At 39.3% G+C, this 27,880-nt stretch overlaps 2 protein-coding genes across 5 annotated transcripts in view; both read left to right on the forward strand.

Annotated features, from left to right (window-relative positions):
* The first annotated feature begins 105 nt into the window (after positions 1 to 105).
* Positions 106 to 18,399, forward strand: TFB2M (transcription factor B2, mitochondrial). 2 transcript variants are annotated; one of them, XM_069484633.1, is made up of 8 exons: positions 106 to 544; positions 1,292 to 1,380; positions 5,468 to 5,621; positions 5,963 to 6,111; positions 10,869 to 10,955; positions 13,490 to 13,552; positions 15,601 to 15,761; positions 17,768 to 18,399. In XM_069484633.1, exons 1-8 carry the CDS (start codon positions 232 to 234, stop codon positions 17,943 to 17,945), a joined length of 1,194 nt encoding a protein of 397 aa, XP_069340734.1. In that variant the 5' UTR covers positions 106 to 231; the 3' UTR covers positions 17,946 to 18,399. The 2 variants fall into 2 exon arrangements, with proteins under 2 accessions (XP_069340734.1, XP_069340735.1); XM_069484634.1 differs by lacking the exons at positions 5,468 to 5,621; positions 5,963 to 6,111.
* A 3,443-nt stretch (positions 18,400 to 21,842) lies between these two features.
* SMYD3 (SET and MYND domain containing 3) overlaps positions 21,843 to 27,880 on the forward strand; it is a 393,664-nt gene continuing 387,626 nt past the window's right edge. For 2 of the 3 annotated variants that reach the window (XM_069484635.1, XM_069484636.1), the window contains exon 1: positions 21,843 to 22,058. In XM_069484635.1, coding sequence (XP_069340736.1) covers positions 21,895 to 22,058 — 164 coding nt within the window. In that variant the 5' untranslated portion in view covers positions 21,843 to 21,894. The remainder of the gene's footprint in view (positions 22,059 to 27,880) is intronic. The other variant, XM_069484637.1, reaches the window with a different exon arrangement.

Here is a 27,880-nt window from a genome sequence, read left to right on the forward strand (position 1 = left end):
GTCTCTCTCCTCATTAGGCCACTCACGAGCCTCGGGCCCTGAGCCGGGACGGAAGCGGAAGTGAGGCAGAAAAGCCAGAGAGATCGGTGGTTCGCATGCGCGCTGTGTAGTGTTTACTTCCGCCGGGCCTGGTCCGGCTGCAGGGCGATGCTGCACGTGGGATCCCTTGCTTGGGGTTCACCGAAGTAGAGACCCTGGGTGATCGTTGAAGCGGACCGTAGAGGCGAGGTCATGTGGGCACCGGTGGCGGGGCTTCCTCCGCGGCTGAAGCTTTCAGCCTTGGCGGGCGCCGGTCGCTTTTGCATTTGGGGATCTGGAGCGTCGACGCGAAAGCGCTTGCCGGCGAAGAACCACCGTGGCTTCTCTGACTCCTACCCGCAGCCGTTGCCCCATCCGGATTTCAACAAATCCCCGTCTTCGGCGTCCAAGAGCCGCTTAAAGCCGAAGCGCTACGTAACCAATCGGGTATTGGCCGAGACCGTGGCGGAAATCATGCGGGGGAAACTAGAAACACCTCGTCACCTACTCCTGGAGTGCAATCCAGGTGAGTCCAGCTGGATTGCATTTTCTTGGATGGTCATCATTGCTGCAGATTTTTATTGGCCACCCTGGGGTTGCTTTTTAAGACACTGCCCTTTCCTTCAGGCACCTTAATTGGAGAGTTTATTTTGCTAATGGCACCACAAAATGTTTCTGTAGCAATTTGCACTTTACACAATATTTTGCTAAAACATGCCGTTAGATTTCATCATCTCCCCAAAGTAATTGCGAGCCCCACCGTCTAGAAAATATAATTTCATCATGTGCTTCCATGCATCTCCTAAAAACCATAGCAGGATGCTGAGAACACAAAATTCGTGGAATCTTTGAATAATAATTTTTTAAAGCACTATTTCCTATCATGGGGAGTCAGTCCTGTTTACGCTTGACAATATCTTTGATGGTTAAAGCATCCAGATAGTCCGTGAGTAAGTGGTAGGCTAGAGGCAATCCTTTTTGTTGGTTTTTTTCTTCCACGAGGTAATGAAACATTGTGATTAAAACTGCAGGTTTTGCAATCTCTGTCAGAATGGTTTCAAAGCCAAGCTGTACAAGTTGTGATGTTGGAGTCAAGGGACTATATCTAATCTCCAGTTCTCCAGTTTCCTTATATGTAAAAAGGAGAGTAAAATCTACTTTGGGGTTGTTGTGAGGTTTAAAATTAGATAATCAGTGTAAGACATGTAATAAAAGTTAAAGAATGTATGTTGTTTCTTTTCCAAATAAACTTTTCATTCTCTTAATATACTAGGTCCTGGAATCCTGACTCAGGCATTACTTAAAACTGGTGCCAAAGTGGTTGCCCTTGAAAGTGACAAAAAGTTTATTCCACATTTGGAGGTATGTTTTTAGTTTCTAAAAAGTATGCTATTGTTCAGTCAACTACCTTTGAGTGTCTTAGGGAAGTAGAATTAAACACACTGTTACTATGAAATATCTTTTAGGGGCCATGTCTTAAATATCTTGTTTACCCTCAGTAACTGGAATGCAGTAAATATTCAATACTGGTTGAAAGACAGAAAGATTAGGAGTTCTGAGACTTATTTTCTAGTTCTAGCTCTGCTACAGGCTAGGTAAATAACTTTGAACAGCGTATATCACTGATATTGTTAGACTTGTTTCCTCGTCTCTGGTAGGCTATGCTGTGAGCCTGCCTTCTGTGAGTTTGGAATCTAACTGGAGTGAGTGCTAAAATTAGGTTAATGGGTCTATGTAAACTCCGGGTTTAGGATTTTAGAGGCAAAAAACATTTGGTATACAAATTGGGTATCCTTTATCTGACATGCTTGGAACCAGAAGTATTTTGGACTTGGAATTTTTTCAGATTTTGGAATACTTACATATACTTAATGAGATATGTTGGAGATGGGGCCCAAATCTGAACACAAAATTCATTTATGTGTCATATACACCTTAAACATATGGCCTGAAGGTAATTTTATACAATATTTTTAATAATTTTATACATGAAAAAAAGTTTGTGTACACGAACCCATCAGAAAGCGAAGGTGTCACCATCTCAGCCATGTGGACAGTCTGTGGTTGCTTCGTTGTTTGGCAATACCATCATTCCCAACTCTGAATTTATGTGCTACCAATAAGTAATCATTTTCTTATATACTTATTTACACATAAGTGCTTAACTAAAAAATATCACATACCATTAGTACAGTGAAAAAATAATGTGTTCAGGTTCACTAAGCAGCACAGTGGCATCACCAGAATACTTATCGTCGGCTGTTAAACAACAGCAATAACAAACCACAGCGGTCTCTACTTATACTGCTGTGTTTTGATTAGAAGATTGCTGTATACCGTATTTTTTTATTTTTATTTTTTTTAGGTGAGAAGAAACATCAAAAGCAGTTGAGGGTCCAGGAAGTGGGTCTTCTAGGGATAAGGTGGCATTTTGCTGAATGCTTTCTTTAAATGTTTCCACCAGAGTCATCTGCCTCTTTAAAGTCTAATTTTATAAACTGACATGAATGAACTGTGTGTTATGCACCCACATTTTGACTAAAACTCATCAGCTGAGGTCAGGTGTGGAATTTTCCACTTGTGGTTTCATATTGGCACTCAAAAAGTTTTGGATTTTGGAGCACTTCAGATTTTCAGGTTAGGGATGCTCAACGTGTCGTCAGATACGGTTTTGTAGAGTGAAGGCATTATCCAGATGGATTTTTCAGTGATTCTGCTTCTTACATAGCAGACAAGTTCACGTAACAGTAAAGAAGTGGAAATTCCTCGCATCATTAGCCAGCCTCTTCTTTTCTTTGTCTTTCTCTCCCTTCCTCCTTTATAAATCTCTAGATTCTATTTAGGACACTTACGCTTCTCTATGCCAACTTCATGAAATCATGCAGAATGGCTTTCCCTGAAAGTGCAAGATGGGCCAGGCTTGGTGGTCCACACCTGTAGTGCCAGTCTTTGATATCGAACTAGTTTTTGCTCTACTTCTTTTATTGTTTTATCATCACTAGCAGCATTAAATTGTTCTTAATACATGTTCTTTCACTTTTGTTAGCCATTGTTACGTAAATTGAAAAACCATTCAAATAAAGTTTTATGTGAATTCATCTATTTGCCAAAATAAAAAAGAAGTAACAATGGATACACAGAACCTTTGTGGCCCAAAATTGGGGACTTAAAGTGGTATTCCTATCAGACAATGCTTCTGGCAACCTAAAGTCTCTCAAGTTTGCTCCTCAAAACTGTAAGCATTTTCAAGGATGATACTTGACTTTGGATTTTTATCCAGTTTTAGAATCTTCCTCCCTGCCCTCCCCATTTCCCTCATAAAACTTCCAGGACTCCGCAGTAACAGTGTTTCAGATAGGAAGAGTTTATTGTCCAACATGAATGGGCCAGGGATACAAATGTTGCTAATTGTGTTCCGTAATAGTACATCATGGTATGCTATATCCCTTTGATTCTTGAAAACTCTTGCTGCAGAAATAGTTATATATGTTCAGTTCAAGAGATGTCAGCTTTTGTGGTAAACGCAGTCTTATTATAGGGTGAAGGGTGAATCTCAGCCCTAGCACTTCTTAGTTTTGAGACCCCTGGGCAAATAGGTAATTTAACCTGTCTGAACCTTGGTTTATCTCGTATACGAAATAAGAGATGTTAATACCCACCTGTCTGAGATTTTTGATGAGATTTAAATGAAACAAACTTAAAGAAAGTGCCTAACTCTATGACTAGTAGAAACTCAGGGGTTATTTTCCTTTCCTCTGTCTTTTCTGCTTCCTGTTTCCGAATCCTAAATGCCATTTAGTTGAATTTTCAAATGTGATTTCACTGTTATTGTAGGAATTGAATTATTTATCGTGGAGCTTTGGTTCTTACCACATTTGAACTGTTGTTGAATGTTAATGATAGATGCGCTAAAGCAAAATGTATGGTGCCCTCTCAGAATACATGTGTCAGGAAGTCAAAAGTATACATTGTTTATTTACATTTTCATCAAGCCAAAAATTCATTAGCTTTCCTTAATTACAAAGATTAAAATGTCTCTGATAACTTGTGAGATTATTTAATGTTATACATGTTGACTAATTCTTAGAGTTTAAAGATAATCACATGCATTATGAGTACTCTTCTTAAAGGAGAAGCTTCCGTGGCCCCATACTCTTTTGGTTTTCTCCTTTTCTTCCTTGTATCATTCTCAGCTTCTTGTCATTAGAGTTTGGAGGTACTCCATCTTCAGGCCTAGTCTCTTGTATTTCTCCCCAGGGATCTACATACCTGGCTTAAATTACCTTCATCAAGCCAGATTCTCACAAATTTCTATTGTCAGTCTGGACCACTCCACTGAGTTCCTTATTCAGGTATACAACTTCCTACCTGGCATCTCTACTTGGATCACATAGTACACATCTCAAAATCAATGTGATTTCCAACCCCAAGCCTTTTCCTTCCTCTAGTCTTTTTAAAAGGGTTTCCTTGAAAGTGATTGTTAAGGTTTACTAGATTTAGAAATACAATAATATTCGTAGGGTGAACTCAAATGCTTAAGAAAAACTTCGTTTTTGAATGTATAACTTTAAATTGCCAAATCATTTTAAACCTTAATACTCATAGAATTTTCTGTGCACATCAAAAACATACTGCCCTCTCCTAATTTTTTTGTGACTTTAAATTCAGTTTATGAAGTCTGTAGCTAATTCTTGTCCCTAACTACTAAGGTTTCTAGTGCTACTGTGAGATGAGCAATCAGGACAATGAGAAGACTGAGGGATATTGGGCCTCTTCCAGTGGATGAGGTCTGTGGTTGCCTCTGTCTTTAGAAAAAGTAAATGAAAAATTAAGGGGAAGATGGAGAGTGACCTACACAATGAGCCAAGTCCATTTGGCAGATGACTGACTAGATTTCCCTAGAAAAAAAGAGATTCTCTCTGGAATCTGTCGGCCTTTTTCACTTTAACATTGTAATTGTTTTTTCTGCTCTGGAACATCTTCCATTGCTGCTTCTCCTGACCACTACGGCTCGAAGTTCTCTGCCTAAGCCCACCTGTGGTCTCAGAATCTTTGCCCAGTGCTCCAAGTAGCCACTACTAAGCAATTAGACATTAGCATGAAGAAGCTGTTTGAACAGCTGAAACCATTATGAAAGAGTAAAGAAAAAGGGATAAGTAAGAATCTCTTGAAGGTTATATCTGTTTTGGGGGGGTTTTGCTTGCCAATATTATTGTACTTTCACCACTTTTCAGGCATTAATTGACTTTTCTTTCTTTTAAATCTCAGGTATGTTAGTAATATTTCTTTACATCTTTATGGAGGTGGTAACATTTTTGTAAGAAGATTTTTGAATTGGCTAATATTTTATTCTTATTTTTTAAAGTACATCTTTGGAATTGTTGCAAAGTCTGCTTAATGCTGAATTTTTTTTTTTTTTTTTTAACATGTTATCTCTGTCTCTCTTTAGTCCTTAGGAAAAAATAATCATGGAAGACTAGAAGTCATCCACTGTGACTTCTTTAAAATCGATCCGAGAAGTGGTGGGCTACCAAGACCACCCGCTATGGCGTCACGTACGCTTTTTCAGAATTTGGGCATAGAAGCACGTCCTTGGTCAGCTGGTAATTTTTTTCATTCACTAAAGCACATGCCTTGTAATTTGTCAGCTTTCTTTAGCAGTATATCTGATTTGTGGACAAGATTTGCATACAGTTTATATTGTACAATTTGTGAGCAGGTGCTTTTACACGGGATATGGCATTTCCCTCACCTGGACACCGATAACCATTTTATTTTCCCAAAGGTCAAGTTCCCGATCAAGGAAAGATGCTGAGGCTTAGTTTTACTTGAAGTAAACTTTAAATTAATCTAGTCTGTTAACTTAGTTTGTCTCAATAAAATATGGTCATAGGAAAAGGTATTAAGAACTTTATTCATATGTTTTTGCTTGTATTCCTTACAGGTATTCCTTTAAAAGTAATTGGCATTTTCCCATTTCGAAATGAAAGAAGGACACTTTGGAAATTTTTATATGACCTATATGCCTGTACTTCTATATATAAATATGGACGAATAGAGCTAAATATGTTTATTAGTGAAAAAGAATACAAGGTAGGTTATTAATAAGTGTCTACTTTTTATTTTGAAAGAGTTCTGTGATTTTTCTCTGAGTAGTTTAAATCTGCAATTTTAATTTAGGACTCATGACAGTTGAGAACACTAAGATTGTTTTCAAATTTCTATAGAGCAGTCTTTAATTCAGGTTGCGTTTAAACTGTAAAGTTCAGTGGCATTGAGTACATTCACAATGTACGACCATTATTAACATCCATCTCCACAGTTTTTATCATCCCATATGAAACTCTGTATCCATTAAACACTAAACTCCCCATTCACCTCCCCTAGTAACCGTTGCTCTTCTTTCTGTCTGTATGAATTTGACTGTTCTAGATACCTCATATAAATGCAGTCACACAGTATTTGTCCTTTTGTATCTGGCTTACTTCACTTAACATAATGTTTTCAGGGTTTATTCATATTATAGCATGTGTCAGAATTTCATTTTTCTTTCAGGCTGAATAATATTCCTTTGTATGTATACACCACAATCTGTATCCATTCATCCATTGATGAACACTTGGTTTCTTCCACCTTTTGGCTATCGGGCATAATGCTGTCATGAACATGGAAGTACGAATATCTCTTAAAGTACTTACTTTCAGTTCTTTTGGGTATATATCTAGAAGTGGAATTGCTGGATCATATGGTAATTCTATTCTTAATGTTTTGAGGAACAGCCATACTGTTTTCCATACTGAATGCACCATTTGACATTCCCACCAACACTTATGTTCTGGGGTTTTTTTGGTAGTACCCATCCTAATAGTGTGAAGTGGTATTTCTTTTCTTTTTTTGGTTTTTATTTTAGAGATGGGGTCTTCCTATGTTATCCAGGCTGATTTCAAACTCTTGAACTCCTGGGTTCAAGAGATCCTCCTGACTCAGTCTCCCAAGTTGCTGGGTTTGTACACGTGTGCCACTGTACCTAGCTTAAGTAGTATTTCATTGTAATTTTGATTAGCATTTTCCTAATGATGAGTTATGTTGAACATCTTTTCATGTACTTACTGACCAGTCATTTTGTATATCTTCTTTGGAAAAATGTCCATTCAAGTCCTTTGCCCATTTTTTTAAATCAGGTTTTTTTGTTTATTACTGAGTTTTAGGTGTTCTTTATATATTCTGGTTATTAATCCCTTATCAGGTACGTAATTTGCAAATATTTTCTCCCTTTCTTTGGGTTGCCTTTTTACCCTATTAACAGTGTCCTTGGATGTCCAAAGTTGTACATTTTGATGAAATCAAATTTGTCTATTTGTTTCTTTTGTTGCTGTGCCTGTCCTGTCATCTGTAATAAATCATTGCCAAATCCAATGTTGTAAAGCTTTTCCTTTGCCTCTGTGTTTTCTTCTAGTGGTAACAATTTTAGCTTTTGTATTTAGGTCTCTGATCCATTTGAGTTAATCTTTATGTACGGTGTCAGGTGAGGGTCCAACTTCATTCTTTTGCATGTACAGACCTAGTTTGTCCAGAACCATTTGTTGAAAAGACTGTTCTTTCCCCCACTGAATGCTTAGGCATCCTCATCAGAAATCATTTGATCTTATATGTGAGGGTCTATTTCTGGGCTCCTTTTGTCTTCCATTGGTCTATATATTTGTCCTTATGCCAATACCACACAGTGTTATTACTATAGCTTTGTAGTAAGCTTTGAAATCAGGAACTATGAGTCCTCTAACTTTATTTTTTTTCATGATTTTTTAGGGTATTTGTGGTTCCTTGAGATTCCATATCAATTTTAGGATGGATTTTCTATTTTCAAAAATTGTTGGGATTTTCATAGGGATTGCATTGAATCTGTAGATCACTTTGAATAGTGTTGGCAATATTAACAATCTGTGAATACAGGCTGTCTTTCCATTTATTTGTGTCTTTAATTTCTTTCAGCAATGTTTTGGAGTTTTTAGTGTACAAGTCTTTCACCTCCCTGGTTAAGTTAATTTTTGGTTTTTTAGTTATTTTTGATGCTATTGTAAATGGAATTATTTTTCTAATTTGCTTTTCCAATTGTCCATTGTTAGAATATAAAAATACAACTGATTTTTGTGTGTTTATTTTGTGTCCTGCAATTTTGCTGGATTTGCTTGTTAGTTCTAACGGGATTTTTTTGTGGCATCTGTAAGGTTCTAGATTCTACCTTTTATTCTTTGTAAAAGAAGGGCCTCTTGATGACCTCAATATTGCTGTGAGAGTAATCTTTCTTTTCTGCCCAGAATGTGTTTCCTGTTATATTGTTATTAACAGAATGTTTCTGTTAATAACAATATAACAGGAAATGCTTATTTGTATATAAGAGAGCTAAGGGGTAGCATAGTAGGGCAAGAAATGAAGAGATGATTTACTCCCAGACCCATATAGTGACTAAATATTGACTAGGCATGGAAAGAGAGCAGGAGGCTCAGAACCTTGAGGAGGCTGTACATACAGTATATAAACAAAGGAATAAAAGGAAGAAAAATAGGAAATGCTTCTTCAGATTTTGTCTTCCTACTGGGATAATGTTCCAGTGGCCCTTGCTTCTTGTCCATGGACCTTACTTATCACATGTGGTTTCTTCTCTCTGTAGGGCTCTCCCGTTCACTAGGGTAACTTTGCATCCTTCAGCATTAACAATTCTTGACTCAAAATTTAATAGCTCATATGATACATACTTCTAACACACCTATCCTTTTCCACAGGTTAATTTATTCATATAATTAGCTAATGGTTTTCTAACCTGCTGTGTTATAGGATCCATAGGGCAGAAATTATTTGTTTTGGTTACTTCTATAACTAAATGATTAGTTATTGTACTTTATTTATTTATTTATTGATTTGAGACAGAGTCTTGCTGTGTCACCCGGGCTGGAGTATAGTTTTGTCATCATAGCTCACTGTAACCTCAAAGCTCCTGGACTAAAGGGATCCTCCTGCCTCCCGAGTGCGTGGGACTACAGGTGCACACCACCACGCCTGGCTAATTTTTTTCTATTTTTTATAGGGGCAGGGTCTTGTTGTTTCTCAGGCTGGTCTCGAACTTCCTGGCTTCAAGCAATCTTCCTGCCTCAGCTTCCCAAAGTGCTAGGATTACAGGCATGAGCCACCTCACCTGGCCTGATATACAGTTTTGTTACAGTTGTTCTTTAATGAGATTTAGCCCTGATAGGCCATATGATTAAAGGGAATCAGTCTCGAATACATTACCTTTTTAAGTGTACAAGATGATATATTAGGTTATTAGGTATGAAATGTCTGACTTCCTGAACTACTAGTTTTGACAGTTGATACCTCTGACATTTCACTTTGACACTTATTTTTATTTTGAAGTTATATCCTCATTTCTTTCAAACACACAGTTTGGCTTGTCATTATCTTTCACGTTTTTTTAAGAGAAATTTTTGTGAAACCATGGATAAGTCAAAAATGAGTTTCATCGTGGAACCAAGGCAAGTGCCATAGATAGCTCAAAATATCAATGAAGCATTTGTGAAGGATGTGGCTAATGAACACATAGTCCCTCCATGGTTTGAGAAGTTCTGTTCTGGTGATTTTATTCTTGCAAATGAGCCACATGGGTGACCTGATACCAAAGATGCATCATGATGAGCTGAAAGCTATGGTGGAAGCGAATCCATCAAAACCTACGTGTGAATTAGCAGCAAGGTTTTGATGTTACTATTCCTACAATATTGGACCATTGGAAACAAATCAGCAAGGTAAAGAAGCTAGAGAGATGGGTTCCACGTGAATTAAGCAAGCATCAGAAGAGACATCATCTCGAAGCTTGCCTTTCTTTGCTGTCATGACATAAAGGCGAACCATTTAGACACCAGATTGTTACATGTGATGAAAAGTGGATTCTTTTTGACAATTGCAAGCATTCAGCACAACCGTTGGGTAAAGATAAAGTGCCGAAACACAGTCCAAAACCAAATATTCATCAAAAGAAGCTAATGGTGTCTGTTTGGTGGTCCAGCGCTGGTATTATCCACTACAGCTTGATCAAACCGGGTCAACTGATTACTGCTTGTGATTAAGCAGCTGAGATAGGTCAATAGAGATAGGCCAATCTTTTTGCACAACAACGCCCACCCACATGGCTCACAAACTGCTCAAACTACAGAAGCTGGACTCAGAAACTCTCTGTCATCCACCATATTCACCAGACCTTGCACCAACTGACTACCACTTCTTCCAGGCTTTGGACCACTTCTTGCAAGGAAAAATATTCAATTGTCAACAAGCTATGGAAAATGCTTTTCACGATTTCATCGCCACTCGCTCTCCAGTCTTCTTCGTTGTTAGCATAAGCAAGCTACCCTTAAGTGACAAAGCTGTCACTAGTTTAGGTGCATGCTTTGATTAATTGTACTGTTTTTTTGTTTGAGTATAGTAAACTACACTTTTGATTTGAAACCGGGCATTCCATATTTAATGACCTAATATTTTCAACATGACCGTTTAAAGACTCTTCTGAATGGTTAAGATTTGGCATTTAATTCTTTTTTTGTTTGTTTTTGAGATGGGGTCTCACTATATCACCCAGGCTTGTCTCAAACTCCTGGCCTCAAGCGATCCTTCCATCTAAGCTTCTCGAGCAGCTGAGACTACAGACGTATTCCACTGCCTGCATTTTTTTTTTATCTAATTCTAATTTTCTTTACTTACATTGCAAGATGCTATTAAGATACTAGTATTAAGGTCCCACATTTTATTTTGATTGATTGTAAGTGTATATAATGTATAATTTTTATTTTCCCTTTTTCTAGAAACTGATGGCAAATAGAAATTCAAGCTTGTATGACGTGTTGAGTGTGCTCTGGCAAGTAGCTTGTGAGATTAAGATTCTGCAAGTGGTAAGCAAAATCCTTCTAGATTTCAAGAGACAACTTTATTGTTTTTCAAAGAGGCTAGTAAATGGAGATAATTTAAAGATTAAGTTATTGTTTTTCCCAAATGTTGAAGTAATAGGACAAGGTAATTTGTGGTGATAAATTTTTAATTTTTTCCTTATTATAAAAATAATATATGCTTAGTGTAAAAACATGAAATGAGTGTGTGTTTTTTAAGGAAAGAAAACAAAGGTGTTTTTTAAAAATCACCACTGTAGTTCTACACCCAGAGGTCACTGTTAAACATTTGTGGTATGTTTTTAGTCTTCTACTTTTCTTTTTCTGGAGGTGATATTGTTTTGTATGTTGTTTTTTTTACCTAATAGCTAATAGTTAATTGTAAGCTCTTGCCCTGTCATTGAACATGTTTTCTCAAGTTTTTAATGGCTACTTAATGATAGTTCATTATAGAGCATTATTCTTTTTTATTTATTTCCTTATAGAAGATCAGAGTTGTCTGATAGAAATATAATGTTAGCCATGTGTGTAATTTTACATTTTTAGGTAGCAACGTTATAAAAAGCTTTTAAAAAGGTGAAATTAATATTATATTTTATTTAACCCAGTCAATTCAAAATATGTCATTTTGATGCGTAATCAGTATTTTGAAATTAATTATTACATAATTTACATTTTTTGTGCTTGTAAGTCTTTGAAATCCCAGATGTAGTATACGCTTATAGTACATTTAATTCAGACTAGACACATTTCAAATGTTCCGTAGCCACATGTGGCTAACAGCTGCCGTATTGATAGCAGAGGGCTACAGTGTAATAAAAAAATGATAACTTATTTCTTTCATACTGTAATTTACCCATTCTCTTATTCATTTTAGTAAACTAAAGTATGTATCAAGGAGGTTTTATAGAATATAAAGTTATATAGTTATAAATTCTTGTTCTTTTAAAGGTGTATTGATTTAATTTTTAAAGTTTTGCTAGTGTGTTTCTTCATGTCGTCTCTTCATTGCTTTTATCTGGAAACATGCTGAGCCCTTCGGTCTGGGTACCCAGTTGTGTGTTTGTTAGCCTAGGAATCCTGTCTCATTTGATTTTAGCCATTGTTCCAGTTCTTTTTTTTTTCCCTTAAATACACTTGAGGTTCTTAGGTTGGATCTCTGGTCCTTGTCTTTCATATCTATCGTGTTCTCATTTTTCTCCATTCTCAGAATCTTTTCACACTTAATCTTCACATCACTGATTATGCTTTCTTCCTGGGCTATATATTGTAATCTCAGTCCTATATATAGTTCTTGGTTTCCCAAAAGTTCTTCTTGACCCACTGATTTTGTCTCATTCTATTGGCTTTTCTGCTCAACCCCTTCTATCCTCGTGGCTTTTTGCTAGTTTCGTCATAGAAGCCTCCTGAGGACTTTAGCTTTCAAAATAATGTTTCCTTCTTCTTGTCCCTTAGTGTTTATTTTCAAAGGTCCCAGGTTAAGTTTTGCCATTTACAACACTCCAGAAAGGAGAGGTCTTTCTGGACCCAACATTTTTCAGCAGTTGCTTCACCGTGTATCTGTAACTGCAGAGTAAGTTGTTGAACTCAATTTCCAGGCTCTTGCAGGTTTTCCCTGCTGTGGCTTCGTTAAAGGAAAGTCAGGTCTCTGCCCCGACTGCCGTACCCTAAACTTGTGTGGCTACATCAAGCAGATGGGAAACTAGTGCACTGCTGTGCATGATTTGCCTTCCTCCGCTTGAAGTGGCATTTCTGCAACTGCTAGGAATTTCACGAATGGGCAAAAACTGTATTTTCCATTCCACTCCCATTGCCACTGGAGTGGTTAATAAATTACCATTTCTGACAGTAGCCTTTAAACCTTGTGTTCTACTGTTTTAGTCTTTTAGGTCTGTGTCAGATGCTGTTTTAACCCACTCTTATTTTGAAATTTAATATGTGTATGTGCAGATTGTTTTTTTATATAGAATAATTTTTCAGACGGGTCCTCTTTTAAAATTGCTTCACGCACAAAATTTTATGTTACAAAAGTTAAATACAAAAAAATAATGATCCTTTTTCAAATTGACGTGTCTTTATTTGTATATCTCCTTATTATGTCCTGACATATTCAAGTCAGTTTGTTTAATAGGCTTTTCCACTAAGGCAGGGCAAAGCAATCCTCAGTATTGATCTGATAGCCCTTAAACTGCTGATTCTGACTGTAATATGGAAATGTTGGCTAGTAAAGGTTATAACTTAAGAACCTATTTGTATAATCACGTTAAGCGTAACTCTCCTTTAAGATAGACATAGAGTACTGATACTGGGGTAGACCTTTGATCCTTCTCTTTATCTTAAAAAAATTAAGGAGAGAGATGTATATTGTATATTATTCAACTAGCCTGTGTTGTTTTTCTTAAATCCAAATAGCCTGTGACCCAGATTTAATTCATTATCTTAGTTAGGCAAATTTTTTTTTAAGGCAATTATAATTTGGGGCACTTTGACCAAAAAGAAGTAAAAAGAAATGTTGTTTTGTTTTTATTTTTCTTCCCAAGGTGCCTTCATCATCATTTGATGTCTGTACCCCAAAAGGACAGCCGGAAAAGGCCAAGGATGGGGTAAGAATAAATAAATATCTTTCCCTTTTTTCCCCCTAAATGGAACTTTTTTTTTTTTTTGGATGATTGGGTATTCTTTATTTAAGTTTTTAATTCTAGAATAACTAGAAATGTTCTTTCAACATATCCTACTACTTTTAATAAATTGAAATTATTTTGGAAGAGAGTAGTATTTATCAGCTGTTATGCAACGGATGCCAGTATAGTAGTAGGCTTAAACAGATAATCTTTCTTCTCTTTTTATCTCTGTTAAAATGTAGATACATCTCAACTTTGGAAAATATCACTTTAATAGTCATCAAATTTGAAAAACCAAAATCAAAATTTTATAACCTATTAATTAGAAATTTGTAATATTGCTAATTATATTATATGATTCAATTCACCAATAGGTACTTGATTCTTACCCAGAAATTGGGGCTTTTATTTTTGTTTCTTTGGTTTTTTTTCCCTTTCTATCTAAAGAACCAAGATGATCATGTTACAATGTGGTCCTCTATTTAGTTTATCTCAGAGCTACTTGTGAAATTCTAATAAAGTAGCTGAAGTTTCACAAAAAACTTCTGGACTCAGTTCGGAAGTTCCACTTTAGAATTTGATGCTGATGGTGGCCAAATCCCAGCATAGCAGTTCAGTCTGACGATCGTTTTCGCATGCTTTGTGTTTTTGCTCACTCTTGCCCCTAAAGGAAAAAGAAAAGTATCAATTTTCTTTCAGTGGTCTGGTTTTAGAGTGATGAGTCGTTATGATTTTAGTTCTATTTGGCTATTTATATAGCATAATTTATGTAATCTCAAAAAATAGGAGTACTGCATTTTGCCTTGGATACTATTAGGGACTTATCCACATATTCTAAAAATGAACAATCCTGTATGTAAGTCACTTTCTGAGTTTTTGAATGAGAAGCTCAAAAGCTAAAAAAGCTTTTGGCCCACTTAAATATATGAACTTTTTAGGGATGAAGATGAAATAACCAAATGTCATGTTTCATGAGAGAATTCTATTTAGACATTTCACATGTATTTTAGATATCTGCATGTTCATAATTGGTCTAGAAGCTCTAAAATGGTTTTCCAAGAGCACATTAGCTTCATTTTTATCCAAGTTGTTTAAAAAGACTTTCTTCTTTTTAAATATGCAATTAAAAATTTTAAGTTAATCATTTTTTTTTTTTTTTTTTTTTGAGACAGAGTCTCACTCTGTTGCCCAGGCTAGAGTGAGTGCCGTGGCGTCAGCCTAGCTCACAGCAACCTCAAACTCCTGAGCTCAAGCGATCCTCCTGTCTCAGCCTCCCGAGTAGCTGGGACTACAGGCATGCACCACCATGCCTGGCTAATTTTTTCTATATATATTTTTAGCTGTCCATATAATTTCTTTCTATTTTTAGTAGAGATGGGGTCTCGCTCTTGCTCAGGCTGGTCTCCAACTCCTGAGCTCAAACGATCCGCCCACCTCGGCCTCCCAGAGTGTTGGGATTATAGGCGTGAGCCACCGCGCCCGGCCATGTTAATCTTTTTTTTTTTTAAGCCTTAGGGTCTGGTGTGTTATGCCTCAAATATAGCAGGGAAGCAGTACATGTTAATGTCATGTTTGGGATTTGATTTTACCCCACTAACAAGTTAACAAGCTGTTATAATTTCTTGGATGCTGGCCAAAAACATAGGCTCCTGGATCCGACAAGGACTTTACTTGGCCCCCTTCCCATGGAGCGGCGTGATAGGGCTCAGTTGGGTGCCTTGCGTGTGATGAGGAACACAGGGCTGGAGGAATCCACCTCTTTTATAGCAAACAGTAAGCAAGCCTGCTCTCTTTCCTGGAGGTAGACATCTCATGCCTCAAGGCTGCTCACTGCAGACAACTCTGAGAAATGGCCCAGGTAAAGAGCAGTTAGGGCTTTGCATTCTTGGAATGCCCAGTAAGACAATCCAGGCACACTCAAGGCCTGTGGCGATTGTGTCTTCCAACAGGTCACTTGAAGGAGTAAGTGAACAGTGTCTTCGTCTGGCAATCTTCTGTGACTAACACAGTTTACTTTCTCTTCTTTCCAGGAGTCATTAGAACCAATAGTACAAAACGTGTATTTTATTCAAATGACGCCTCGTAAAAATTTATTTACAGAAAACTTAACGCCTATTAACTACGATGTATTTTTCCACATGATAAAGCACTGTTTTGGGAAGCGTGGCTCCAAGCTAATAGACCACTTACAGTAAGTAAAAAGAATAAAAGCAAGTATAAAAGTAGCAATTTAATGCAAGAATTTATTCTTTCAGGTTAGAGGTCGATTTTTCACATCTTGATTTACAGAGTGAAATATGGTTTCGCTCATATTTCTTCAAAACACTTCCTTCTCCCTGGTGTACATTTTGAGAAAAATATATTTCCCACATAATCTCCCCCCTGAGCTGCATTTATTTTCCTTCTTTGAACAACACCCAGGGGTGCCTACAAGTCGTTTTATCTTTGTCAGAGTATAGGCTCAGGATTTGCCGATAGGAAGCACCAGCTGGAGTGGAGGAAGCCGCATTACTGGAGGCATGCCCGTCGCTTACCTGTCATTGCCTGCCTTTACCAGCTCCCTTTCCTAACCAAAGCAGCGAGGGATTGTTATACTACCCTGGTTCTCTTGCCTTGGACCAAATTTTATGTTTTTACCTAAAGCTTTATAAAAATTGTACTTGTTAGCCAGGTGCAATAGCTCACATCTGTAATGTGAGCACTTTGGGATGCTGAGGTGGGAATTGCTTGAGGCCGGGAGTTCAAGACCAGCCTGAGCAACATAGCAAGACCCCGTCTCTACAAAATATAGAAGAGAATAGCCGGGCATGGTGGCGCATGCCTGTTGTCCCAGCTACTTGGGAGGCTGAGGTGAGAAGATCACTTGAGCCCAGGAGTTTGACGTTGCAGTAAGCTATGATGATGCCACTGCACTGCACTCTAGCCTGGGAAACAGAGAGAATTCTGAAAATAAAATAAAATAAAATAATTGCTGTTATTATGTGCTTTGTGTATGTGTAATTTTTATATAGGGCTGATGTGTACATTTCTGTAAGTTGTGCATTGTACCTACCTAATCAGCAGCCCATGGTCATTCAAAATATTGTCAGGATGGGAGAAATGTTAAAACAGTTATCTTAATTAATTCGATGATCATTTAATATGTAACTCTGAGCTGCTGACTAGACAGTATATAAAAATAAATGTTAAAAGTGGCAATGGATCAGTAAAAGTAATCTATTATTTTTCTTGCCACCTTGTAGTGGTAGCTATTTTGAGTGAAAATAAGAAATAAATATGGTAAACTCCAGTGCAAAATCTCTGTGGATTGAAAACATGTTACCAAGATTCTATTCAGTATCAAAAAGTATTGAAACTGTTTCCCACCAAAATATTTTTTATGGTTGTTTATTATTGTCAGAGGCTTATTGGTGGTTTCTTGCTAAGGTAATAATACAGTCATGCATCATGTAATGGTATGTCAGTCAACAATGGACCACATATATGATGGTGGTCCCATAAGATTATAATACTGTATTTTTACTGTACCTTCTCTGTGTTTAGATACACAAATACTTACCATTGTGATACAGTTGCCTACAGTATTCAGTATAGTAACACGATGTACAGGTTTGTAGCCTCAGAGCAATAGGCTATACCATATGGCCTAGGTGTGTAGTAGGCTATACCATCTAGGTTCAAACAGCAATGAAATCACCTAACGATGCATTTCTCAGACCGTATCCCCATCATTAAGCGATGTGTGACTCTAAGGAGGTTTGCTGCTTTATAATTCATTCACCAGTGATTATGTAAAAATGTGAAAAATGATTCCCTCTTTGAAAACTGCCGTACAGCAACTTCTGCTATTTTGTACTTACTGAACTTTTACATGAACTGAAATGGAGTGAAGAATATTTTTGCAGAAAGTAAAAGGAAGAAAGAGGTAGGCAGAAGAATTTTTATAAAGGGCAATAATTAGACAAGATTTTTGTGTGAGAATTGATTAGACAGTGTTAAAGCCTAAATCTGCTATTTTCATTATAGGTTAGTCATGAAACTTTAGGAATAAACATCAAGTTATTGCAAGCTCTTAAATAAGATTCATTGTATATAATAAGTTAGGCATTTTAAATTGGGCTTAGAAGCCATCTCTGTCAACACTGACAGTGGTATGAAAAAAGAATTCAGCACACTTACTTTGTATTTCTTTTGCAGGTGTTTGACTCCCGTTGATGCAGTGGATATATTGATGCAAATACAAAAAAGTGAAAAAGTGAAAGTAACTAATTTGTGCCCTCAAGACTTTAAACGCCTTTTTGAAACTATAGAGGGTTCCAAAGATTATGCTCATAAATGGCTATATGATGACACCATGAGTGAGACAAAGCAGTAGACTGTCGAGACATTAGCTGCAACGGTTTATTTGGAAATTATGACACATGAAAAAGAGCTAAATCTGAAAAGCTCGCATCCTTTCAAGAGAAGATACCTTCTCGTTTTATACAGACTAGGCAGGTCATTTCTTCTGAAGTTGATATCATTAGTATATCGGATGAAATAATTTTATTCACAACTGAATAAAATCAAAAGTTTAATTGTGGACTTGATCAAATTGAATTTGTTCTGTTTCAAATTCTTGCCTTCTGTAAACACATGGTTGTTGTAGGGTGTTTCCAGTTGAGATTTAGTTTGCTTTTTAAAATGCTTTTGGCCAAACATCTTACATTGTATTAAATATTCCACTTTCATCATTGCTGATTTTTACATCCCACTGTGGGGCAGAAGAGCCTGTGTATATTATTAAGCTTAGAAAGTAAACAAAACTGATAAAAGTGGTTGGTTTTACCTTTCAGTTTGTTGAAATGTATTATCAAGTACTGTACCATGAAAATATTTAAATTTTAATATGATTTAAACGTTTTTAGAAATTAAAACATTTTAAATAATAAGATTTTGTGATCATTTTTTTTTTGCCTCTAAATGTCTAATAAAACATTAAATTGACCCTAACTTACTCACTTTTAGTTGTCATATATAGTCAATGTATTTTAAGTGAATAATTCAAACTATGTTACTTATAAGTCTCTTGCATTTTTGTTCCATCAAGAAAATTCATCTGAAGTTAGATTTTCATGAGAACCTAAATGGAATTAAGAATATTTTCTTTCTAGGCACAGTGCTAGAAAGCTGAGACATATCTAATCTCCTCCGGTTTGTTTACTATCACAACATTTCAGACTACCTAAGCCATGTTACTACTAAGTAACTCTCTGTGGGGCATGTTTTATATAGGTAGCACTTAGCCAAACACGGTTTTCCTGACTCCCCTACTGTTGTCACTGGTTTACAGTTTAATCTGGCTGGAAATTCTGAATTCCTTTCTTTCTTTTATAATTCCTATTTTACTATGAAATAATTTGCCCAATCTTCATAATGTCATTCAGTCTTCCCACTGTTTCCTCCCTAGCCCTGTGCCTTAAACCTAGATTTCTCCTGAGTCATCCTAACTACCTCTTTTCTCATCCAACCCATCTTGTTCATCACTGCCCTATTAATCTTTATAAAACATCTGTTTTACCGCATAGACTTGATCAAAAACAGTGCTAAGTTTCAAGAGGCCTTGGTTTCCAAATTACTAATAATGTCATCTATCTCATGGGTTTATTTTTAGGAGCAAATGAGTTAATTAAGAAAGGGCTGGGTGTGGTGGCTCACATCTGTAATCCCAACACTTGGGGAGGCCGAGGCAGGAGGATCGCTTGAGGCCAGGAGCTTGAGACCAGCATAGGCAACACAGCAAGACACACACACACACACACACACACACACACACACCCCAGCCCCCATCTCTGCAAAAAATAATTTTTAAAAATAGCCAAGTGTGGTACGTGCCTGTAGTCCCACCTACTTACGCGGCTGAGCCAAGTGGATCTATTAAGCCCAGGAGTTCCAGGCTGCAGTGAGCATGATCCTACCAGTGCACTCCAGCCTGGGCAGCAGAGCCAGATGCTGTCTCTTAAAAAAAAAAAAAAAAAAGGATTAGAGAAGTTGGCAGAGCAGAAGAAGCTATAAATGTTGGTAAAATATGTTATCTCCTACTTCTTCCCATTATATAGGTAGCCAGAGCGCTCTTGTGCTGTCATTCTGCATTCAAGAAACTAGAATTTTTTTAAAAAGAAAAATTTACAGTTGTCCATTCATTGAAAGATGTAAATAATCAATGAAGTATCATACGTAGGTAGTTGTAAGTAGCAGTAAGGTGCCCCAAGAATGTGAAATTAAGGTTAGCTTTCTTGTTACATAATAAAAACCTAGAGAAGTCAAGAATGTTCAAAGCTTCTGGAGAAATTAAGTTAACTAGAAATTTACTGTCCGTTACGATTAGCAATTAGGAAGACAGGTCTGTTTCAAAGAGGCCAAGGGGACAGGATTCTAGTGGGGAGTTGAGGGTGACTTCTCTCGTGATATAGTTACGAAGGGAAAGAAAAAAGAGGATGCAGTGTCGGAGGTCATTTCCTTTGTTTCTTAGTTTAATTTTTTAAAGAAGACATTTAAAAATGTCACTAGGTTATTGCTGGGCACAGTGACACATGCCTATAGTCCCAGCTACTCGGGAGGCTGAGGTGGGAGGATCCCTTGAGCCCATGAGTTTGAGGTTACAGTGAGCTATGATGGTGCCACTGCACTCTAGCATGGGTGACAGAGTGAGATCCTGTCTCTTAAAAAAAAAAGAAAAAAAGATAGCAGGTGTGTAATGATTCCTGATGATTACAAGGCCGCGCACCAAGTAACTGAGGATTAAGCACTTACAAAAATAGTTTACCATAGGGCCTTTCATTTTTGCTGGTGGCTGAGGATAAAGGATGGTTGTTTGGGTTGTTTGGATACCCCAAACTTGATGAATTTAGCAGACTGTACAAAAGGAACACTAGGAATATAGCCTGGTATCTCTGAAGAAAAGTTTTCACTGGAAGAGTGAAATAGCTGTCCATACAAATAGCTCTAGCTAAGATCATGGTGGCTAGGGGTAGCTGGGAAAGCTAAGTGCTTATGTTGTTACAACAGGAGATTCTTTCAGTGGTATGAAGGATATTTTTATTTATTTCCAGAATACTGATAACTTTTCAATAATAAAACAGATTTTTTGCTCTAGAATATGTAAGAATGCAGTCAGTAAATTCAGAAGATGATTTGGAGTAAAACAGGCATGCTCTATATAAGTGGGTTAAAAAAAGGTTTCTACTATTGTGAAATACTGCCATTTGTTCTCTTATCACTAAATTGTAGAATGGCATTTATCAGGTTATATCTGAGCCTTGGTTTTTGTCATGTGCAAAATGAACCAATTGATCGAACTTAGTTTTATCAATAGTGGTACAACCTGGTATTATGCACCTTCTAGCATATGATACAACATAAACAATATCATCTGTAGTATGTTTTTTGACAAAAAATGTTTCACTTCCATCAAATCAAGCGTCTAGACTCTAGCATCTAGACCTAACTTGCAGTTTACAGGAAATACAGGGAAGAGAGGAACAAGTTAAACGACACCCTGGGAAAACCAATGCACAAATACAGAATGAGGAACATTTTACAAGACTCCTAGTTTAGACGCTGCGAAGAGTCAATGTCAGGAAAAAGAAAACGCACGACCTTTGACTGAATCCTGTTTAAAACAAAAAGAGTTACAAACGGCATTCTTTAATTGAATATGGTTTTGCTTGCTAGTTAGTATCCACAGTTAATTTTCTTAGGAGTGACGATGACATTGTAGTCTCAGGCTTGGAGAAGGATACTGTTCCTATTCCGAGGAAACGCATGTGAAAGTATTTAATTATGAAACGTTACGATGTAACGTATTTGCGAAATGTTACGATGTCGGCGATTTGAAATGGCTCAAGAGCGACACACACGTGCTTGGACACAGCAGGTGGGGAAAGTGAGCGAACAGAAATGGCAAAACGCTAAAAACTGTGTGCCCTAGGCGGAGGGTATGCAGGTATACAGGTACACAGGTACACAGGTGCTCACTGTTCTACCAACTTTTCTGTACGCACTAAAACGATCGTAATAAAATGTTATTTTGTTATGCCTGTCCTCGGCGGAGCAGCCTCGGGCCGGACCCTCCCGGGAGCCCCAGGACCACTCCGGCTCCGCGCGCGCGCGCGCGCGCCGCTCGCGCCCGTTCCCTCCGGGCCGCGCCGCGCCGCGCATGCGCACAGGCCCCGCCGCGGCCGCCCCGCCCCCCGGGCGTACGTGAGCGCGCAGGGCGCAGGCGCGCGGGGCCGAGGCCAGCTGCGGGGCGCGCTGAACGCCGGAGCCGTGGGAGCCGCGGGAGGATGGAGCCGCTGAAGGTGGAAAAGTTCGCGACCGCCGACCGGGGCAACGGGCTGCGCGCTGTGGCCGCGCTGCGCCCGGGAGAGCTGCTCTTCCGCTCGGATCCCCTGGCGTACACGGTGTGCAAGGGGAGCCGTGGCGTCGTCTGCGACCGCTGCCTCCTCGGGTGCGTACGCGGCGCCCTCGCCCACCTGAGTCCCGAGCCGTGGGGGGTCCAGGGTGTCGGGGTGGCCTCCCGTCGCGGGCCTCGGCCCCGATGCCCTGCCCTGCGCTCCCCGTGACGCGCGTGTTCCCGGGGGCGGGTCGCGGCGCGCAGGCCCCGCTCGGACGCCCCCCTAGGTGGTCGCTGCGCGGGCAGGGGGGGTGTCCCAGGCTCAGTCCCTGCCACTTTGCAGGGCAGAGCTGGACCCGCGACCCCCGCCCCGCCCCCTGGGCTGCGGTAGGCGCTGGGGGAGCCAGTTGGACAGACTTAAGGGCATGCGTTGGGCCGTGGGTCGTTTAGCTGGGGAACAAAAAGTCGGTGTCCTGTCCGACAAGCTTAATTTGGTGCGACGGTGGAAATCGCAGGCGGCGGGGGTCGGTGCGGGTGGGAGCAGAGATACGTATAAATCAGGTTCGCTGCGAAAGCCCCACTGGGAAAGCACGGGGCTTGCGTGAGGAGGTAGAAGCATCCTGATGTTGTGTGTGGTGCACTTCTGTGGTCTAGGTTCTGTATGGCCTGGGGACACGAAGATGAACGGGACGTCCTTAAGAATCCTTTTGGAGCAGATCAAGTGAGAGAGATAATTACAGTGTATCAAAAGGACTGAACTGGAGGTGCAACTCATGTGCTGTGGGGGCATAAGTTATTTGGGTGCCACGGTGCGCTTTGCCATTTAGTGGCTGTGCAGGCACATCTAACTCTTAACCACCTAGCTAGATGGAAGAATTCATGTGAGAGTGTTTTGGAAGCCTGGAAGCGCTGTGCCATTTAGAGTGCTGCTCAAAAGCGATTTATGGAAATGGGTAACCTACGTACACGGTCTTAGGAGTTGCATTCAATCAGCAAATGTTACTGAGCTTCTACCACGTGCAAGGGGGAAGAACTGTGTTTTGAGATAAGTGGGATGATTTTGTGCATGGCTGTTTTTCAGACCTGTCAGTCTGAGATTGGGGTGGGTGGCGGTCGGGAGGTAAGTGCAAAACTCTTATCTGTAATTTGAACGTTAATCTTACTTGGTTCCTGTTGGATTTATGATTAAGAAATTTGACTTTGCATTTTAAAGTTACCAATTATTAATATCTGTTGCTATCTGAAGTAGTAACTACAAAAAAATCTGTTGAGGAGAGAGCCCCTGGAAGTTTTTATAAACTGTGTGGTTGAAAACAGTTCATTCCGTTTAAGACTTGACTATTTGCTGAAAGCCCTGACGTTTAAAGTCATAGATCTTTGATTCTCTTTCAGGCAAATTGGGCTCTTCATCCTGTCAAATCCTTTGGCATATATCCAGAGTTTGAATGTCCAACATAGAGAAGTTACTGTTTCTTAAGCCCTGTAATATTAATTGATGGAGAAGATGTGGGTCATCTTGCACATAATATCAGATTTCCATGTTTTTTAGTACTTGGAGCAGAAAAGTTTTGAAATGAATAAATGGTGACATCTTAGTAACTGAATCACCAGAGCTGAACTTGAGTCATATGACACGTGGAATTATCCGTTTTCCAAAATAAACTGCACAAACCTTTTGTGGGTGGGATGCTTCTTGATTTAGCATGCTGTTTCATTACTGCTGTCTGTCATGCATTTTTCTTATTTGCAAGAACGGTAGTGATTTGAACAAAATAGGAGTTTCATGAAAGGGTATTTGAGAGCGTTGCTTTAAAGTCTAGAGAACCCTCGATCTGAACATGGGCAGGGACCAAGTCAAAATTGCACTGTAGAAGTAGATGGGCGGGAGGCTGGGGAGTATATCACCTCTGTTGCCTGATAGTACTGGATTCTGCAGCTTGTACCACCAGCACCATAGACACTGGACTCTGCTCCTCCTGCTGATCTTTGGGAAGCTGGTTGTTGCTGGAAAGTTGTTCCCTCAACCATTTTTCTTTGTGATGTTAGCTTCTGATTTTAAGTCTTCAGTGAGTGTCTTAGATTGGCTGAACTTTGGTCATTGCCTGTACTTTTAACTGCAAGGGAAGTTGAGAAGGTGAGTATTTGGCCTCTTTGGCTTTTCACGTAGGAGGCAGGCTCTCCTTACCACCAATAGTCATCTAGTGGAGAAATCAACATCAACATAAAATAGGAATATAAGTAAATGCCAAGCATCTAAATGCCAGCAGGATTTTCTTTTTCTTTTTTTTTTTTTTGTTGAGACAGAGTCTCACTTTGTTGCCCAGGCTAGAGTGAGTGCCGTGGCGTCAGCTTAGCTCACAGCAACCTCAGACTCCTGGGCTTAAGCGATCCTACTGCCTCAGCCTCCCGAGTAGCTGGGACTACAGGCATGCGCCACTATGCCCGGCTAATTTTTTCTATATAGATTTTTTTTTTTAGTTGTCCATATAATGTCTTTCTATTTTTAGTAGAGACGGGGTCTCGCTCAGGCTGGTCTCGAACTCCTGACCTTGAGCAATCCACCCGCCTCGGCCTCCCAGAGTGCTAGGATTACAGGCGTGAGCCACCGCGCCCGGCCCCAGCAGGATTTTCTACCTAACTATCCCAGGCTTTCTGCTGCCTTCCATTTGAATTAAGTCTCGATTGAAAATGTTAAGCTTGTAACAATCAATAGTTCATGGAAAGGAGAAAATGAAAATAGAATAAAAAGCCAGATATTTACTGTAACTACCATCATGTGCTGTATAAGGACATTTTAGTCAATAATGGAACACATATATACCAGTGGTCCCAGAAGATTATAATGCCATATTTTTTACTGTACTTTTTGTATGTTTAGGTAGGTTTAGATACACAAATATTTTCTGTTATAATGGCCTGTAGTATTCAGTACAGTAACATGCTGTACGGGTTTGTAGCCTAGGAGCAATAGGCAACACCTTACAGCCTATGTGTGTAGTGGGGTACACCAACTAGGTTTGTGTAAGTACAGTCTGTGATGTTTGCACAACAATGAAATCACCTAACAGCACATTTCTCAGAACATAACCCTGTCTTTAAGCGACACATGATTATACTTCATTGGTCTCCAAAAATGACTGTTGCAAAGTTCTACAGGATTTCCTTTGGCCTAGGGCAGTTTTGGTTAGTGCTTTAGTTCTATCTGTTTATTTTTGTTAGTGAGAAAACGTGAACTGACAGTGAAAGTGTGACTTGAATCATTTGTATTGTCCTTCTGCTGTTGCACACGTTTTTAGTCTGATGGACACAGAAAAGTTTGACAAATGGGTTATATGTATTGTCTTTTGGTAAAACAATTGGTAAAATTTGAATAGTATGTAGATTAGATAATAGTATTGAATCAATGTTAATTTTTTTATTTTGATAATTGTTTTTGGTTATATAGGATGTGAACATTTGGGGGAATCTTTGGAAAAAGCATATGAGAGTTCTTTGTACCAGTTTTTTTCAACCTTTTTGTCAGTCTGAAATTATTTCAAAATGAAAAATTATAAGCTGATTGTGAGTGGCACATGCCTCTATTTCCAGCTACTTGGGAGGCTGAGGCAGGAGGATCGCTTGAGGCTGGGAGTTTGAGACCAGCTTGGGCAACACAGCGAGACCCCATCTCTAAAAAAAAAAAATAAAAGAAGTTAGCCAGGTGTGGTCATGGATGCCTGTAGTCCCAGCTACTGGGGAGGCTGAGGCAGGAGGATTGCTTGAGCTCAGGAGTTTGAGGCTGCAGTACGCTATGATCAGGACACTCTAGCTTGGGCAACAGAGTTAGACTTTCTTTGTCTCCAAAAATATAAACAAATACAATAAGAAAGAGATATGTCATGGGTGAAGTGATAGTTGTCTGGTATTTGCTTTAAAATAATGTTTGGAGGTACTGGTGGGGTTATAGGTTATACAAGATTGGGCATGTGTTGATAATTTTTGAAGCTGGTTGATGAATATGTGGAGTTCCATTATACTATTCTCTCTGCTTTTGGGAATGTTTCAAATTATCTGATAAAAAGGAGAAGAAAAGAAGAAAATAAAAGATCTTTCAAGTGTCTGGTCATTCTCGACTGGTCATATTTAAGAATGAAGCACTAAAAATTTTTGGTTAAGAAAAACAACTCCAGGCATGTGTGTAGATTCTGGCCTAGTGGATGTCTATATATGGTTATCTAGTTGTCTCCCAACTGTTAGGGCTATTCTCTGGGCTGGTCAGTTTTTCCAGAAAGGGATTGTATCCATTAGGGTTTTGTTTTGTTTTGTTTTTCGAGACAGAGTCTCACTCTGTTGCCCAGGCTAGAGTGCTGTGGCGTCAGCCTAGCTCACAGCAACCTCAAACTCCTGGGCTCAAGCGATCCTCCTGTCTCAGCCTCCCGAGTAGCTGAGACTACAGGCATGCGCCACCATGCCCGGCTAACTTTTTTCTATATATTTTTAGTTGTCCAGCTAGTTTCTTTCTACTTTTAGTAGAGATGGGGTCTCACTCTTGCTCAGGCTGGTCTCAAACTCCTGAACTCAGACGATCCACCTGCCTCCACCTGCCTTGGCCTCCCAGAGTGCTAGGATTACAGGCGTGAGCCACCCACCACGCCAGGCCAATTAGGGTTTGATATGTTGAGTGATAAAGGATGCAGATTATAGGGATTAGACATTACATAGCTGTGGGAGTTGGTAAAGATGTTGTTGTATCTGCATTGTGTGGTGGCCTGAAGTTACTGTGAGTCAGCAGAACTGGCAGGAAGATGAGCTGGAGGTCAAGTGGGAGAAGAGAAAACCAAACTAGAATCCAGCTGGAAGTAATAAAGATAAACTGGAACCTGTGTCTGTCTCTTACTGCCTTCCCACTCTGTAACACTGATGTGTAGAATTTGTGGCACTGTTTGCCATACACCTGTTCATGTGATGGACCCGACAACTTCGAGAAGGTTGATGAAGTGATCTGGCAGGAGCTAGAGGAGCAGAGGGCCCGGCTGTTGCCCCGTGCCAACAAGGTGAGCCATTAGATCAGTGACAGCGCACACAGGCTGCAAAAGCACTGGGTACCTTATACAAGCCTTCAGAGTATAATGACGGTTGCTTCACTATGTCTTACAAACCTCACACATTTCTTTTGTGGTGGCAACCCCAACTTGGACTCATAGGGAAGGATTCTGGGATATGTAGTTCCAGCTTGCCATGTTGATATCTTACAGAGGTAACTAAAATAATAGCTAATGATTTCATTCTCCTGTAGCTGAGTCACGTTTGACATCCTACAACTTTGATATCCTGTAATCCACTGTCATTCTGCAAGAACCACCTGTCCTCTATATTGGTCAAATAGGCAAGTTACATAAGGATTACTACCTGTGCATCTCTGGTGTCATTAATCCCTCCAGAAATTCAGTATCGTTTTTGGTTTACTATTTAGGTAAGTAAAGGCAGTTCTGATGGCTTCCACTTGGACTTTTGTACCATTGTAGCCATTACTCTGTGGGTAAGGGAACAGGTAAGGGGATTTTGACAGTTCCTGAGGATATTTATTCCAACCGTGCATTCCGGAACTAAAGAATATAACTGCAATGTATATTCGGGGACCTGCTGGACCCACTACGAGATGAGTCTGAGCCCGGATTCCAGCCTCTGACTCGCGTGAGCTGTTCTTCCTGAGAGGTGGACTAAAATGTTATTTTGGGTCTTCAGGAATCACCTTTAGTTCAAAGCCAGTAATTTCCTGAAAGTCTGGTCGTATCCTTGTAAAGTGTGCAGGCATCCTTGTAAATGCCTGTAGATCTCCTGGGAGGCCCAGGAGGAAGATTCACAGCATACGCTTTTGTCTGTGTGGTAGTGTTCTCCCTCAGGAGAACCCAGTCTTCCCTTCATTCAAGAGGCTCTGGGTCTGTGAAGTGTCTCAA

The sequence above is a fragment of the Eulemur rufifrons genome, chromosome 11 (genome assembly GCF_041146395.1).
Source record: "Eulemur rufifrons isolate Redbay chromosome 11, OSU_ERuf_1, whole genome shotgun sequence".
Classification (NCBI taxonomy): Eukaryota; Metazoa; Chordata; class Mammalia; order Primates; family Lemuridae; genus Eulemur; species Eulemur rufifrons.